Genomic DNA, 13952 nt, shown 5'->3' with positions numbered 1-13952 from the left:
CAGGACAAGGACTCTGCCTTACGCAATCCCGGCTACGCTGCCATGGCCTGGCTTCTAGGAGGCGCGCAAGACACGGGATGAAGGAGGGGGCGATCTGGGAGGGCCTCGAGCACCCTTCTCACCTGCAGGACTTGGGTGTGGGGCCGAGTGCGGTAGGTGAAGGTCACATTCTCAAAGTCCACCCGGCCCTCCAGGTGGTCAGGGGCCAAGTTGCCATCATGCGCCATGGTTGGCTGCCGGTCAATGAACTCGAACACCTTCTCGGCGGCCCCCACTCCCTGCATCAGGCCGCTGTAGACAGAGCCCACGGACTGTGGGCGGAGGAGACACGTGTTCCTGTCCCGCTGACACCCCAGTGCTGGGAGCCCTCCCCCCCGCCATGGTGCCAGAGAGATGAAGGGGTGTGCGGGAGAGTGGGGGCCATAGCAGCAGTTCTGGGGGGTGCAGGACGCTGCTGGGGCTCCCCACTAGTCCAGCAGATAACGACAATAATGAAAAACAAGGGCAGTAACAAAAACTACCAATGCCTTTTGTCAGAACACATTGGAACCAGTGCCTTGGGGCCATTCTAGCTAAGCATCCTGCACAGGGGCATTATCACCCCCCAGAGGAGGAAACGGAAGGGCAGGGAAGTTAACTGAACCAGCCAGATGTGGCAGGACAGGAATCGAACCTTCCCCTCTCGGCTGCCACAGCATTTTTTCAAATTTCGGTTTAAAAAACTTACTTTCTGCTATACGTTCTCCTCGCGTAAAAATATACACCGTATAAACGTGAGTAAGAATGATGACTCACTTCATCAAACACTTTGTATATGTTACGAGGTAGGTTCTATCATTATTTCCTTTTTGCTGATGGGGAAACGGAGGCACAGAGAGTTCGTGTAACTTCCTCCACGTCACACGGCTGGGAAGTGGCAGAGGTGGGACTTGAACCCAGGCACGGCTGGTTCCTGAGTTCAGGCCCTTCTGTGCTAGGACTGGGTGTCCTGGTTGGGGAAGCGGGAGCGACCTTAGTACCAGCGTCATTGTTCCATGGAAACACTGTTTGGCACTTGGTAGGCCCTCAACACAGCACAGCTGCAGGGGGGTGGGGGTGGGGGGCACCTGGGGCTCAGTCGGTTTAAGTGTCTGACTCTCGGTTTTGGCTCAGGGGGGTGACGATCTCATGGTTCACGGGTTTGAGCCCCGCATCGGGCTCTGCGCCGTAGTGTGGAGCCTGCTTGGGATTGTCTCTCCATCTCCTCTCTCTCTCTCTCTCTCTCTCTCTCTCTCTCAAATAAACTTAAAAAATACAGCACAGCTGGACCGTTATCACGAATATCAAGATATTATCATTCCTATTAAGATACAAGCGTTACATGGCCACGGTCCTCCACACCTCCTCCCACAGCCCTGGGTAGCCGCGTCCTCTATCTTTCCAGTCCTTCCTCTGGGCGTTTCCAAACACACGCACATATATGATAAATAATTCTGACATTTAAAAACTACGCCAGTGGGATCAGACCCTTCCTGTTGCTTTGGGATTCGCCTTTTCACTTCACGCGAGGTCTCGGGGTCCTTTCCATACCAATACACACAGAGGCACCCCCATTTCTGTGGCTGTTGCCTAGTTTTTATAGTGCAGGCATACTGCTTCTGGAACACGGACGGGCCCTATTGGCCAATCCCTGACCGGTGGGCGTTGGAGGAGGCTTTAAGTTTCACTATTGGAAGCAATGCTTCCTTCCCTCAGTGTCCACACACCTTTGGCCACCGGTGTGGGTGTTTCTGCAGCCCGGGGTTCCCAGAGGCAGAGCTGCTGTGTCAAATGACATACAGGTATGACTGTCGCCAATGCAAAGTGTCATCTCCTGCAGAGGCTAACACCCTCTCCCCCGTGCACGCCCCCAGCTTTATCAGTGGAGGACACAAAGGCCCACCCTCGGTGCCAGGGGATTAACGCCCCTACTCCAAGCATCCTTCAGCAGTGACCAACGGGCGCTGGGACGTGAGCACCCCAGCTCCCTGTCTCCGGGTCTGCTCCTGGGGGAACCCAAATTAAGGAAATCTAAAACAACCCCTGTTTGTTCTGTGGTGCTACTCTTTTTTTTTTTTTTTTTAAGTTTATTTATTTTGAGGGGATTTGAGGGGCAGAGAGAAGGGGAGAGAGAGAATCCCAAGCAGGCTCGGCTGTTAGCACAGAGCCTGACGCGGGGCTCCAACTCATGAACCGTGAGCTCATGAGCTGAGCCGAAATCAAGAGTCAGATGCCTAACCAGCTGAGCCACCCAGGCGCCCCGTGGTGCCTACTCTTTAAAGTGGGTTAAAACAGGGGCGCCCGGGTGGCTCGGTCGGTTGAGCGTCCGACTTCGGCTCAGGTCATGACCTCGCAGTCCGTGAGTTCGAGCCCCACATCGGGCTCTGGGCTGACAGCTCAGAGCCTGGAGCCTGTTTCAGATTCTGTGTCTCCCTCTCTCTCTCTGACCCTCCCCATTCATGCTCTGTCTCTCTGTCTCAAAAATAAATAAACGTTAAAAAAAAAAAATTAAAAAAAAATAAATAAGTGGGTTAAAACAGGGGCGCCTGGGTGGCTCAGTTGATTGGGCATCCGACTTGGTTCGGGTCACGATCTCACGGTTCGGGGGTTCGAGCCCCGCATCGGGCTCTGCGCTGACCGCTCAGAGCCTGCTTTGTACTCTGTACCCCTCTCTCTACCTCTCCCACACTTGTGCCCCTTCTCTCTCTCTCAAAAATAAATAAAAAAACATTACAAAGTGGGTTAAAATAAAGTCAGACCCATCTGGCTTTGAACCTGGTCCCCCCACAAACGCGGTGGGCAAGTCACTTAACCTCTCTGAGCCTTAGCTTCTTTTTCCGAGAACTGGGACGGAGAATAGTACTAAGACCCCTCACGGTGTTCTTAGGAGCCTTTCCTGAAATGACCTCTGTCCCTGTCATTTTGCTCAGCAAACACAGCTGCTGCCACTTGGTGGTATTATTGTCATGCTCGGCATTATGTTCTCTCCCCCGCCTACTGAGAAATACCCCATCTGTGCGTCACCTGCAGCATTCCCTCCCCCGTTTAGACCCCTCTGCCGCATCCCTCCTGCTCCCCAGGACCCCCTCCCCAAGCCGGCCCCTCACCTCCATACAGTCTCCCAGGACAAACTCGTAGATGATGAAGGAGATGAGGTTGCCGCTGGTCATCTGCCCGGAGATGACGAGGTGGCCCCCGTAGTAGAGGATACTGACCTGGACTACCAGAAGGGTGAGCTGCGGGCAGAGGGCAAGGGGGCCCGGGTCACAGGGGTCTCGGCTCAGACCCCCCACGCCCCCCGCTCCCTCCCCCCTCCCCCCAGCCACAGACCGAGACTCCGGCCAGGCGGGGGTGTCCTCCCACACGCTGGTGGCCGGCCGTCACGCGTGCCCTCCCCGCTCCCGGGCCCCGGACTTCTTCCCTGCGAAGGCCCCCAGCTGGAGGGAGCCGCAGGCCTGGCAGAGAACAAGGCCTCCTTTGTAAGGCCCTGGCCCGCACGGCGCAGCCCAAGCGCCTCAGCCAGGCCAAGCGGGAGCTGTGTCTTCCTCCTCGCTGCAAAGAGCGTGGCTCGGGGAGGTTCGGTCCGCTGGCTAAGGTCGCACGGCAAGCCAGACGGAGGGGGACGATGGGAAGTGTCTCCTCGCCCCGCCGGCTTCCCTGAAGGAGGGGCTGCGTCCGGGACGCTCTTGTCTCCCTCCACCTCCAGCGCCTGGCAGGTGGGACAGGAGCGGAACCCGAACACCCGTGACAGGCCAGGGTTGCTCTCTGCCTCTCCCCGCCCCGAACCCCCAGCTGGTTTAGAGCTAGGTCAGCACCTTTGTGCAGGGGGCAAAGGCATCCCTGTCGGCGGGCAGATGGTCTGGGCGGCTTGGCTAGCTGAGCTGGATTTCTGGGCCCCTTCTCCTCTCTGGCTGGGCAGCCTGCCCTGTGCCCTGGGATCACACTCCTTCTCCCCCCTAAACTCCAAACCCTCCTCATACCTACCCCCGCTGTGCCCACCTCCCTCCCAGATGTGGCCGACGGACAGCAACGGGCTCCAAGAACTCCCCGTCCTCCAGGGAGGGGCCGTGACTCACCCCCAGGGAGTGAGCCAGACACTCCAGTGGGGGGCTGTGGGGTTGTGACCTAGGACCTGCCAGACGGCAGCCTCGGTTGGGTCCCAGTGGCCTCGGGGTGACTCCCTTCCTGGGCGAGGATGTTCCCTAGCAAGCCCATGCCCAGGTGAGAGGGAGTGAGGAGATGCCCTGCGAAGACATCTACTGGGAGGCTGCATTCTTTTCCAGAAAGATCTGCCCCAGGGACCAGCAGAAAGAAAGGTGGGACAGAGCGAAGCCAAGGGCAACCAGCCCGACACGGAGACGCAGGGCCCCAGGCTCGCGCCCTGACGGAGGGATCTCCCCATCTTGGTGTCCCGTCCCCCACCCCCACCGGCAGTCGGACCTGCCCCACATACCCCACTGCCCCAGACGTAGTACGTGTAGGCTGCCGCCTCCTTCCTGTTCAGCTTGTACACCTGCTGCAGCTTCCGCGAGTACACCTCGGCCTCCTCCTCCTCGTTGGCAAAGCTCCGCACTGTCTTCATGGCGCTAATGGTCTCCTCGGCCGTGCTGCTGGCCCTCGCCAGGGCGTTCTGGACCTCTTTGGAGAGCCTCTACGGGCAGGAGTGGGGACAAGAAGGAGGAGACCCCCAAACAGACAGTCTTACCATCCAACAGCCTCTACGCCTCTCTGGGTTTTTCCTACCCTTAGTTGGTGCCAGGCCTATGCAGGGAGTTCCAGGGACAAAAGGATAAGACCGAGATCCCCACTGTCTCCCTTCTCCTTCTAGCTCGATTTGACAGACTCAGAGAATAGACGCCAGATGGGTTCTTGGGATGAGGTCCTGAGGTTCCAGCTCCTGAGGGATGGGGAGCTGATTATTAAGTCATCTGCAGTACCAAATGGAGGTTATTCACCATCACAGGCTCAGTTTTTGGTAATCCTCTCAGAAAAGGAGCCTCAACACCTGATCCTGTGCTAGTATAAGACAGAGATGCTCTGGATGGTTGTTCAGGTTGTACACTATCCAAGAAACACCAACTATGAAGGGGGTGCTGTTCATATTATCAACATACACTAAATTATGGTAGAGCCTGAGGGTTGGTACAGAGATTCCAGAACTCCTAGCTGAGTTCTAGATGGTGGCAGAAGGCTGTGAAATCCGCCTGCATTGTGTATATGACTGGGTATGGATAGCTGAGAGGCAGTCCCAAGTGTAGGACTACCCGACTACTGCCCACCAGAGTTCTGGAAGCAGCCCCTGGGCAGAGCTGTTCAGACCCTGTAGTAGGTAAGATGCTTATATCGTCAAGCCATCGAGGAAGGCTGCTGGAGAGGCCAGGCTAGGATCGTGCAGGGGCATGTCCCACGAGGCCGTTGGAAGCATGCGGTGTGTTGTGGCATCTTGGGTGGAGCCATGCCATGCCCTGAGTCATGTCTGGCTGTGGACAGCGCACATGTAGCTTGTGGCGATGACTCAGTGGCTAGATTCAACACTTTGAGGTACAAGCAGGAGACCTACGTTGAGCTTCCTTTAGCCCCACCCAGCAGAACTTGCTGGCGGGGCCTGAGGTGTGCACGGGCAGATGGGGGGAGGCTCTGGGCTTCCTGCCCCGTCCCAGGGGCTGGCAGGGAGGCAGGAAGGGTGGGGCGGGAGCAGAGGAAGGGAAATGGCACCAGTTCCAACTCACATATTTACTTTCTCTACTCGGAGAGAGGAAAACAGAGACCCGTGATCCGGAACCATGGGGGAGAGGGCCCTCCCGGGCGGTCAACTCTGCCAGGAGGCGACGCGACGGTTGTGGGGAGTGGATGTATTTTGGGGCTGGCCTAAGGTCACGGGCACCAAAGGTTCTAGTGAGCCTGGGACGCTGAGCCAATCACGTGTCAAAGCCTGTCGCTCCGGCCTGGGTCACCGGGGAAAGAGCCGCTTGTGCCTGTCTAAACCCGGCCTCAGTCCCTTCTGGCTCTGGAGCACCTACCAGGGTGGGGAGCAGGAGGGGGGTGAGGTGGGGGTCTAGCTCGCGGGCCAACCTGCCTGGCGGAGGCTGCACCAAGGAGTGGCCAGAAGCGGCTGCGGCCACCCACAGCTGCGTGGTGGCTGAGGGCCGCCCGCGCGGGGCCCGAGCCTCCCCCACACGGACGAACGCACCCTCTGTGGAAAGCCAGCGCCGGCTGCGCTCAGAGCGTCAACCAAAGTTCTCACAAAGGCCCACAGCCCGACCCTCATCACCTCCCTTGCTCACGCCCTGGCATCACCCGCCTCCCTGGGGCTCCTCAGACATACGGGCACGTCCCACCGCAAGGCCTTTGCACCAGCTCTGAACACGCTTCCCCGAGCTGTCCACCTCTTTCCTCGAATGTCACCTCCTCAGAAAGACCAGTTAAACATTTTTTTAAATGTTTATTCATTTTTGAGAGAGGGAGAGACACAGAAACAGAGTACGAGTGGGGGAGGGTCAGAGAGAGAGAGGGCGACACAGAATCCGAGGCGGGCTCCATCCAGGCTCTGAGCCGTCAGCACGGATCCTAACGTGGGGCTCGAATTCACGAACCGGGAGATCGTGACCTGAGCCCCAGTTGGACGCTTCGCCGACGGAGCCGCCCAGGCACCCCAGAAAGATCGATTTAAAAGGGCAGCCCCCCCAGAGTTCCCCATCTCTCTCTCTCTCTCTCTCCTTTTCCTCCTTAGCACTCACCATCTGGCATCATATTACACATTGTTGCTATTATTATTGTTGCTATCGTCTGCGTCTTCCGCAAGAACATAAACCCCTTGAGGGCAGAAGCTTTTCTGTCTCACTGATGCATCCCGGGGCCTGTACTCCTTGAACGAGTGAACGCACAGTGAATGAATATACGGAGAGCACCCGCTCGGGCTGAGTCCTTCGCCAGCCCCCCGTGGTGCCCCCGGGCCCCTCCTGGGGCGCCTCCCTCCCTCGGGAGCGGCTCACAGACCCCAGCGGGAAGCAGGCGGGACCTACCTTGTAGTACTTGCCATAAATGTCGGACACCATCATGATGATGGGGAAGCCCATGAAAGTGACCAAGGACAGCTGCCACGAGAGGCTGAACATGAAGACCACCACGCCTGTGACCTTGACCGTGTTCCGCAGGAAGATGTTGATGTTCTGGGAGACCAGGTCGCTGACCATGGTGGTGTCGGAGGTGAGGCGGGAGATGAGGTCCCCTGGAACACAGGCAGGCTCAGTCCCCACCGTGGCAACGGGCCCACTGCGGGCGGGGGCAGGAGACACTGGGGGGTTTCCAAGACAGGCACCAGGGAGCTCAGGCGTCCCCCACCTTCTGGGTGGGGACGGGAGGGAAGAGAAGACACCCCCCGGAGGGCTGCTCTGAGCCCAGCCCTCCTCGCGAGCATCTTGTGACATCACATCCCAACGGTACAGAGAAGGCAGCCGAGGCTCAGAAAGGGAAAGGTCATTTGGTGCCACGTGACTTGTCCCTGACTGAGCCAGGACCAAGCCCGTATCTCCTCCCTGTCACTGGCAGAGGGGACAGAAATAATAATCTGGGCTGGTGGGGAGGAGAAACTTTGAGCAGTTGCCGGGCCAAGAGCTTCACAGCAAGCCCGTGGTAGCTCCTACCATTGTCCCCATTTTACAGATGGGGAAACAGAGGCTCAGAGAGGTTAAGTTAGCGAGTGGTGGAACCAGGGCTTGCACCCAGGCTGTTCTATCTCAGAGCCTGGGATCTAGGCCGGATACTATTACTGCCTTGCCTGTTCTGTCCCGCACCCCAACCCTCTCGTCCCCTTGGAGCTGAGCCTCTCGGGCCACCGCCCTGGTGCTTCCCAGAGAACAGCGGAAGGCAAGGCCTTGGCTCCTGCAGGAGTGGCCTGGCCAGGGTCCCCCTGCAGTGGCCACAGCTCATACCAAAACCTCAGCCAGCAGGCCAGCTTCCCGGCCTCAGGCAGGGCCCCCGGGGGTGTTTCTATCCCCAACAGGATAGCAGGAAAAGCCAGCCATTTAATCCCTCCACGGGAGGCCAGCCCACCCTGGCTGGGCCCCAGGCCGCCGAGGTTACCCCAGGCCGCAGGAGGACCAACCTGTGCGATTCTCGTCAAAGAAGCTCATCTCCTGAGACACCAGCGAGCGGAACAGACGGTTTCGAAGGCGAATGTTCAGTCTGGCAAATATGAGTGTAAAAATGCCTCCCCGAATACCTGCGGCAAATGAGCTAATTGCAGATAAGAGATGTTATATATAGCACGACGTCCTTGCGACAACCAGCAACCATAACCCAGCTGCCCCCTCCCGCTGCTGGCAGGCGAGGGCCACTCTGCAGGGGGGAGGCAGGGAGGGACCCAACCTTGAGCGAGCCCCTTTCCAGGGCTGCTGCCACCGCACGGTCTCCCCTGTTCCCTGCCTGGAGTCCCCCAAGGTGAGGGCTGTGAGGGGACTGTGTTCACCGGGCACAAGGATCCAGCTTTGCCGGTCAGAACCCTCTTCCTTCCAGAAGGGCACTTGGAGAATAGCCAGGGAGGGCGAAAGGGGAACCCTCAGGGACCGAAGCCAATTTTAGGGACAAGAGGAGGTGGCTCGAAGCCAGTTTGGTTGTTGGTTACCACGGTGACCGGCCCACCCGGGCACAGCCCTCTCAGGCGCTGGCCCCTGACCTCCCTCCCCTGCTGCGGCCCTAGAGGGCAGGGCGTGGGGGTGAGAGCAGGCTACCTGCCGATAGCCAGCAGACACATGACAATGACAGCCGTGCTGAACTGCTCCATGCTTTTCTGGATGACGATGCCGTCGATGGCCCGGCCGGTGTAGTAGGGAAGGAAGGTCTCTCCTGCCGGGAGACATGGTGGGCTCAGGGGGCATCTGCAGCCCGGGAAGCCCGTACCCTCCCCCCCACCCCCTGAGCCTCCAGAAGCCCGCACACCGCCTGTTCGGCTCATTCCACCGATGGATGGGGTGCTCTCTCTCGGCAAACTCCTGCTTCTCACCTTGGCGGGAGGCGGGGCAGGGGCCCGCACTGCTTAATGCCCCCCCCTTTCCAGGGAACAGGAACACAGGAAACACGGGTGACTCGGCCTATACAGACTGGGTCAGTACCGCTCATAATGGCTACGAGGCCCGAGCGCACGGCGCCATCTCTGCACAGGCTCTGTGGGTGGGCCTGCCACCACCCCCATTGGACAGGTGAGCAGGAGAGTGGAACCGAGAGATGAGACGACGCTCACCAGGCCACACGGCCAAAGTTCACTTCCTTCTTCTCACTGGCGGAGGGCCCCGGAGTCCAAATTCCAGAAGCTCCCAGCCTCAGGAGATGTAGGTATTTGGTTCCAATGATGCTGGAAACGGCCACCCAGCCCCTCTCGGTGGCGCACTTCACAGTTTGCCACGTCACTGTGCACCCACTTATTGTACCCACCTTCAGAACAACGCCGGGCAGGGTGGCGAGAGGGGGCTAGCGGGACGCCACCCCCATGTCATGGCACAGAGGTGAACGGGAGACTCGACTCAGGGGCTGAGTCATTTGCCTGAGGTCACACGGCACGGGGCAGTTAAGAGGCAGGGCCAGGACGCAAACCCAAACTGGCCTCCCATCTGGGGGCTCTTTCCTATCCCTTCCCTCCCAATAACCCGGAAGGCCCGCTCTCATCTCAGGACTGAAGGTGCTTGGACCAGGCTGTGTCCTCGCTGTCACTGCAGTGCTTTCGAAGGGCACAGCCTGGCATGGGCCTGGGCATACGGTAGGTACTCGGTAAAGTTCAGCGAATGAATCCTGGGCTGGTCTTGACACCCTTTCCCTGGCCAGCTCTGCGGGACCGGCTCGGCCAGGACAGTGAGGCCTTCTGTGGGGCTCTGCTGCCCTCTGCTGGTCTTGGCACAGGGACCACAAGGTGGCAACCTAGAGGGCCTCCGTCCCCACGGTCCTCCACTCGATGGGGTCTCCAGGCACCGCTGTGGAGTCCACCTAAACTGGAGGTCGGCCTCAGTTTACCCACAGGGAAGAAAAGGGCATCAGCGAGCTCCAAGAAACACCAAGGATAATATTAAGCACAACGGACACTTACGGAGCCCTTACTGGGTACGAGGCGCCGTGCTAAGCTAGGCGATTTGCTCTTGTCAAATCTGCACAGGAATCACACGAAACTCTCCAACCCACTGACGAATCCTGTGCCTCCACCTTCAAAATACAGGTGACCCTTGGGGCGCCTGGGTGGCTCAGTCGGTTGAGTGACTGACTCTTGATCATGTGGCTCAGGTCATGATCTCACAGTTTGTGAGATCGAGCCCTGTGTCGGGCTCTGCGTTGATAGCACGGAGCCTGCTTGGGATGCTCTCTCTCCCTCTCTCTCTGCCCCTCCCCCGCTTGCATTCATTCTCTCTTTCTCTCTCTCTCAAAATAAATAAATAACTTAAAAAAAAAAACCACGGGTGACGTTTGAACAACACGGGTCTGATCTGCTCAGGCTCACTTACACGCAGATTTTCCCCATAAATAACAGTACAAGACTGTAAACGTATTTTCCTTATGGTTTCTTAAGAAGGCTGTCTTTTCTGTAGCTTATTTCATCATAAGAATACACTACTTTGTTGCAATAATTGAATACACAAAATATGTGCTATTCAACTGTTTATATTATCAAGAAGGCTTCTGGTCCACAGGAGGCTCTTCGTAAGTTAAGCTCTTGGGGAGTCAAAAGATATACATGTGTTTTCGACCAACTCTCGTGTTGTTTAAGAGTCAACATTTCTAGGGGCGCCTGGGTGGCTCAGTAGGTTAAGCGACTGATTTCAGCTCAGGTCATGAACTCGCGGTTGGTGGGTTGGAGCCCCGTGTCGGGCTCTGTGCTGACAGCTCGGAGCCTGGAGCCTGCTTTGGATTCTGTGTCTCCCTTGCTCTCTCCCCATCCCCAGCTCACACTCTCTCACTCTTTCTTAAAAATAAATATTAAAAAAAAAAAAAAAAAAGAGTCAACATTTCTAGAATCCAGTCTCTTTCACTGTCCCCACCTGGGTCCAACCTCCCTTGGACTTTCCCAGACAACTCCTGGTCCTCCCCTCGTCCCTGCCCCTCTGTTCTCCACCCTGCACACAGTGGGGTCCTATGAAAGCCAAGTCAGACCTTATCCGCCTTCAGGCTTTCATCTCATTCTGGGTAAAAGGCAAAGTCCTTATAGCGGTCAATGGCGCCCTCCATGATCAGGCACCTGCCAGTGCCCTGGCTTCATCTTCTACTCTCCCGCCCCCAACCCCAACCCCACCTACAGCTCCAGCTACCAAGGCCTCTTTGCTTTTCCTTTCACAACCAGGCATGTTCCTGCCTCAGGACCTTTGCACGGGCCATTCCCTCTGCTTGGAGCATTGTTACACTGGATATCTGCTCTCCCATCTCTTTCAAGTCTCAAACGCCCCCCAGTAATCCCATAGGTGTGGTATTATCATTATTCCCATTTTACAGATGAGGAAACCAAGGTTCAGAAAGGCTAAGTCACTTGCCCAAGGTTTTCTAGTTGGGTTGGTGTGAAGTCCATATTAAAGAATTTCAATTGGAGAGGAGATGTTCCACCCTAAAATTCACCGTTTTTCCCCACAATGGGCGGTTTTTCTTTCAGATTATGAGGTTTCAGAAAAAGCTGGCCCCTCCTGGGCACTTGTTGATCGAGAATAATTATCAGTAGCCCCTGTCCCTAACCTGTGTGAAGTACTTCCTTTTGCAGGCACCGTTCCCCAGCTCCCCCAATTCTCACAAGCCCAACAAAACCCCACTTTCAGGATGAGAAACAGCCTTGGCCAAGTTCAATAACCTTGCCTCAAGTTACCAGGACAGGTGGGGACCTGATCTCAAGTCTAAGCCCTTCACCTCGACACAACCCTGAAGGCTGGCGGAATCTGCTCAGCTGTATTTCAGGACATCTGTAGTCCCCGAGCACAGGCAGCTGACGACAGGGCCCCGGCAGGAGGGGGAAACGAGGTCATGGGTGACAGCTGCCCACACGGGCACGCTGGTCGGTCATCTGTTCATTCATTCGGCGAGCCTGCTTCTGTGCCAGGATTTGGGGCGGGGGGGGGGGACCCGGGGTGAGGCAGACCTGGCCCCTACCCCCCCCAAGGGGCTCAAAACCTGGTCGGGGAGGCAGGACAGTGGATGCATGATTTTCATGGCACCAGTGCTACAACTGAGGTGGAGGTAAAGGTGGAGATCAAGTCACTAGAATTCGAGGAGGCTTCTCTGAGAAGGGAACATTTGGACCTTGAAACATGAGCAGGAGACACTATCTGGTTAAATGGAAAGGGGTCATCCCAATACTCACAGCCACTACAATTTCTCGGCAGCCTTCTGTGTGGTAGAAGCTGTCTGTGGTGTCATACTCATATTAACGTCCCGCACCTCCTCAGCCCTTGTTGCGATGGGTACTATTTTTATGCCCATTTTACAGATGAGGGGACTGAGACTCAGAGGCGTTGAGTGACTTGCATAAAATTGCACAGCGGTCAAGGGGCTGGGACTGAGAGGGCAGAGGGTGGACCGTGAGAGGAAAGGGGTCAGCTCCGGGGCTTGCCTGTCCTCTTTGAGAACACTCTGGCTTTGTGGCCACTCCCAGACACTGTCTTAAACGTGTAACAACGCCTAACGGCTAACGTTCCTGAGAGCTTACCGTCTCGTACCAAGCTCCGTACTTGTCTTTCTCCTGTTTCTCCAAGCTTTACAACATCGTGAAACGTGGAGAATGCCAACAATCCCCATTTCACAGAAGTGAGGTTCTGAAAGGTCCGCTAACTTGCCCACAGGCACACAGCCAGGCGAGGACCAGGCCTTATCGCCCCCCGGGACCCACGGACTTTTGACCCTGAGATGTCACCTTCCTACCCACGTTGTTTGAGCAGTGCTTTCAAACTGTTTGGACCAGGGGCGCCCGGGTGGCTCAGCTGGTTAAGCGTCTAACTCTTTATTTCAGTTCGGGTCATGATCTCACGGTGCGTGAGTTCGAGCCCCCTGTCGGGGTCCATGCTGACAGCTCAGAGTCTGCTTGGGATTCTCTCTCCCCCTCTAAAGCTCACGCTCTCTCTTTCTCTCAAAATAAATACATAAGCTTAAAAAAAAAATTTAAAGGGGCGCCTGGGTGGCTCAGTCGGTTAAGCATCTGACTTTGGCTCAGGTCACGATCTCGCGGTCCGTGAGTTCGAGCCCCGTGTCGGGCTCTGGGCTGACGGCTCAGAGCCTGGAGCCTGCTTCCGATTCTGTGTCTCCCTCTCTCTCTGCTCCTCCCCCGTTCATGCTCTGTCTCTCTCTGTCTCAAAAATAAAATAAACGTTAAAAAAAAAAAATTTAAAAACAAAAATTTAAAAACAAACTGTTCGGACCAGAACCGCGGTAACGAATTCATTTTACATGACAAACCAGGACACGTTTACATGTAGGCACACGTGACTAAAGTAAATGTTTCCCCAAACGATACTTATTCTTATCACAGACAGCATGTTCTGAGGCTCTCTCGTACATTCTGCTTCGTTACCAGAAAAATGCTTTGACCCAGTGATCCACTTCCGGGAAATGTGTCCTACAGATATACCCCCATTTATATGAAACGTGTATGAACAAGGTTATTTACCGTAAGAGAAAAGACTCAAAACAACTCGAGGGTCCGACCGCAAGACGCCAACTGTATAATCTTTGCTACAGCCACACAGCGGACTACTATTATGCAGCCAAATAAAAGGACGAGGTGCTGATTGGAAATTTCCAAAAATATATCGCTAAGCAAGAAAAGCAAGGCACGAAATAGCAAGGTAGCGTGTGAGAGGTGGTTAAGAGTACCATGTTTTTTTTTTTTACTTGTAGCTCTGTAAGGAAACACTGGAAGAACATACAAGAAACGAAAGAAAGTGGTTTCCCACCCACTTGGGAGCTTCTAGAACATTTTGCTG

At 56.1% G+C, this 13952-nt stretch overlaps 1 protein-coding gene across 1 annotated transcript in view; it reads right to left on the bottom strand.

Annotated features, from left to right (window-relative positions):
* Positions 1–13952, bottom strand: part of ABCB9 (ATP binding cassette subfamily B member 9) — a 28894-nt gene that overhangs the window by 8320 nt on the left and 6622 nt on the right. The window contains 6 exon segments of the mRNA XM_019467603.2: positions 123–311; positions 3126–3254; positions 4472–4669; positions 7041–7246; positions 8123–8253; positions 8748–8862. Coding sequence (XP_019323148.2) covers positions 123–311; positions 3126–3254; positions 4472–4669; positions 7041–7246; positions 8123–8253; positions 8748–8862 — 968 coding nt within the window.

Source organism: Panthera pardus, unplaced genomic scaffold, assembly GCF_024362965.1.
Source record: "Panthera pardus isolate Hobbes unplaced genomic scaffold, ASM2436296v1 HiC_scaffold_15, whole genome shotgun sequence".
Lineage (NCBI taxonomy): Eukaryota > Metazoa > Chordata > Mammalia > Carnivora > Felidae > Panthera > Panthera pardus.
The sequence above is the reverse complement of the archived record's forward strand: the minus strand, read 5'-3'. Positions and strand labels throughout refer to the sequence as shown.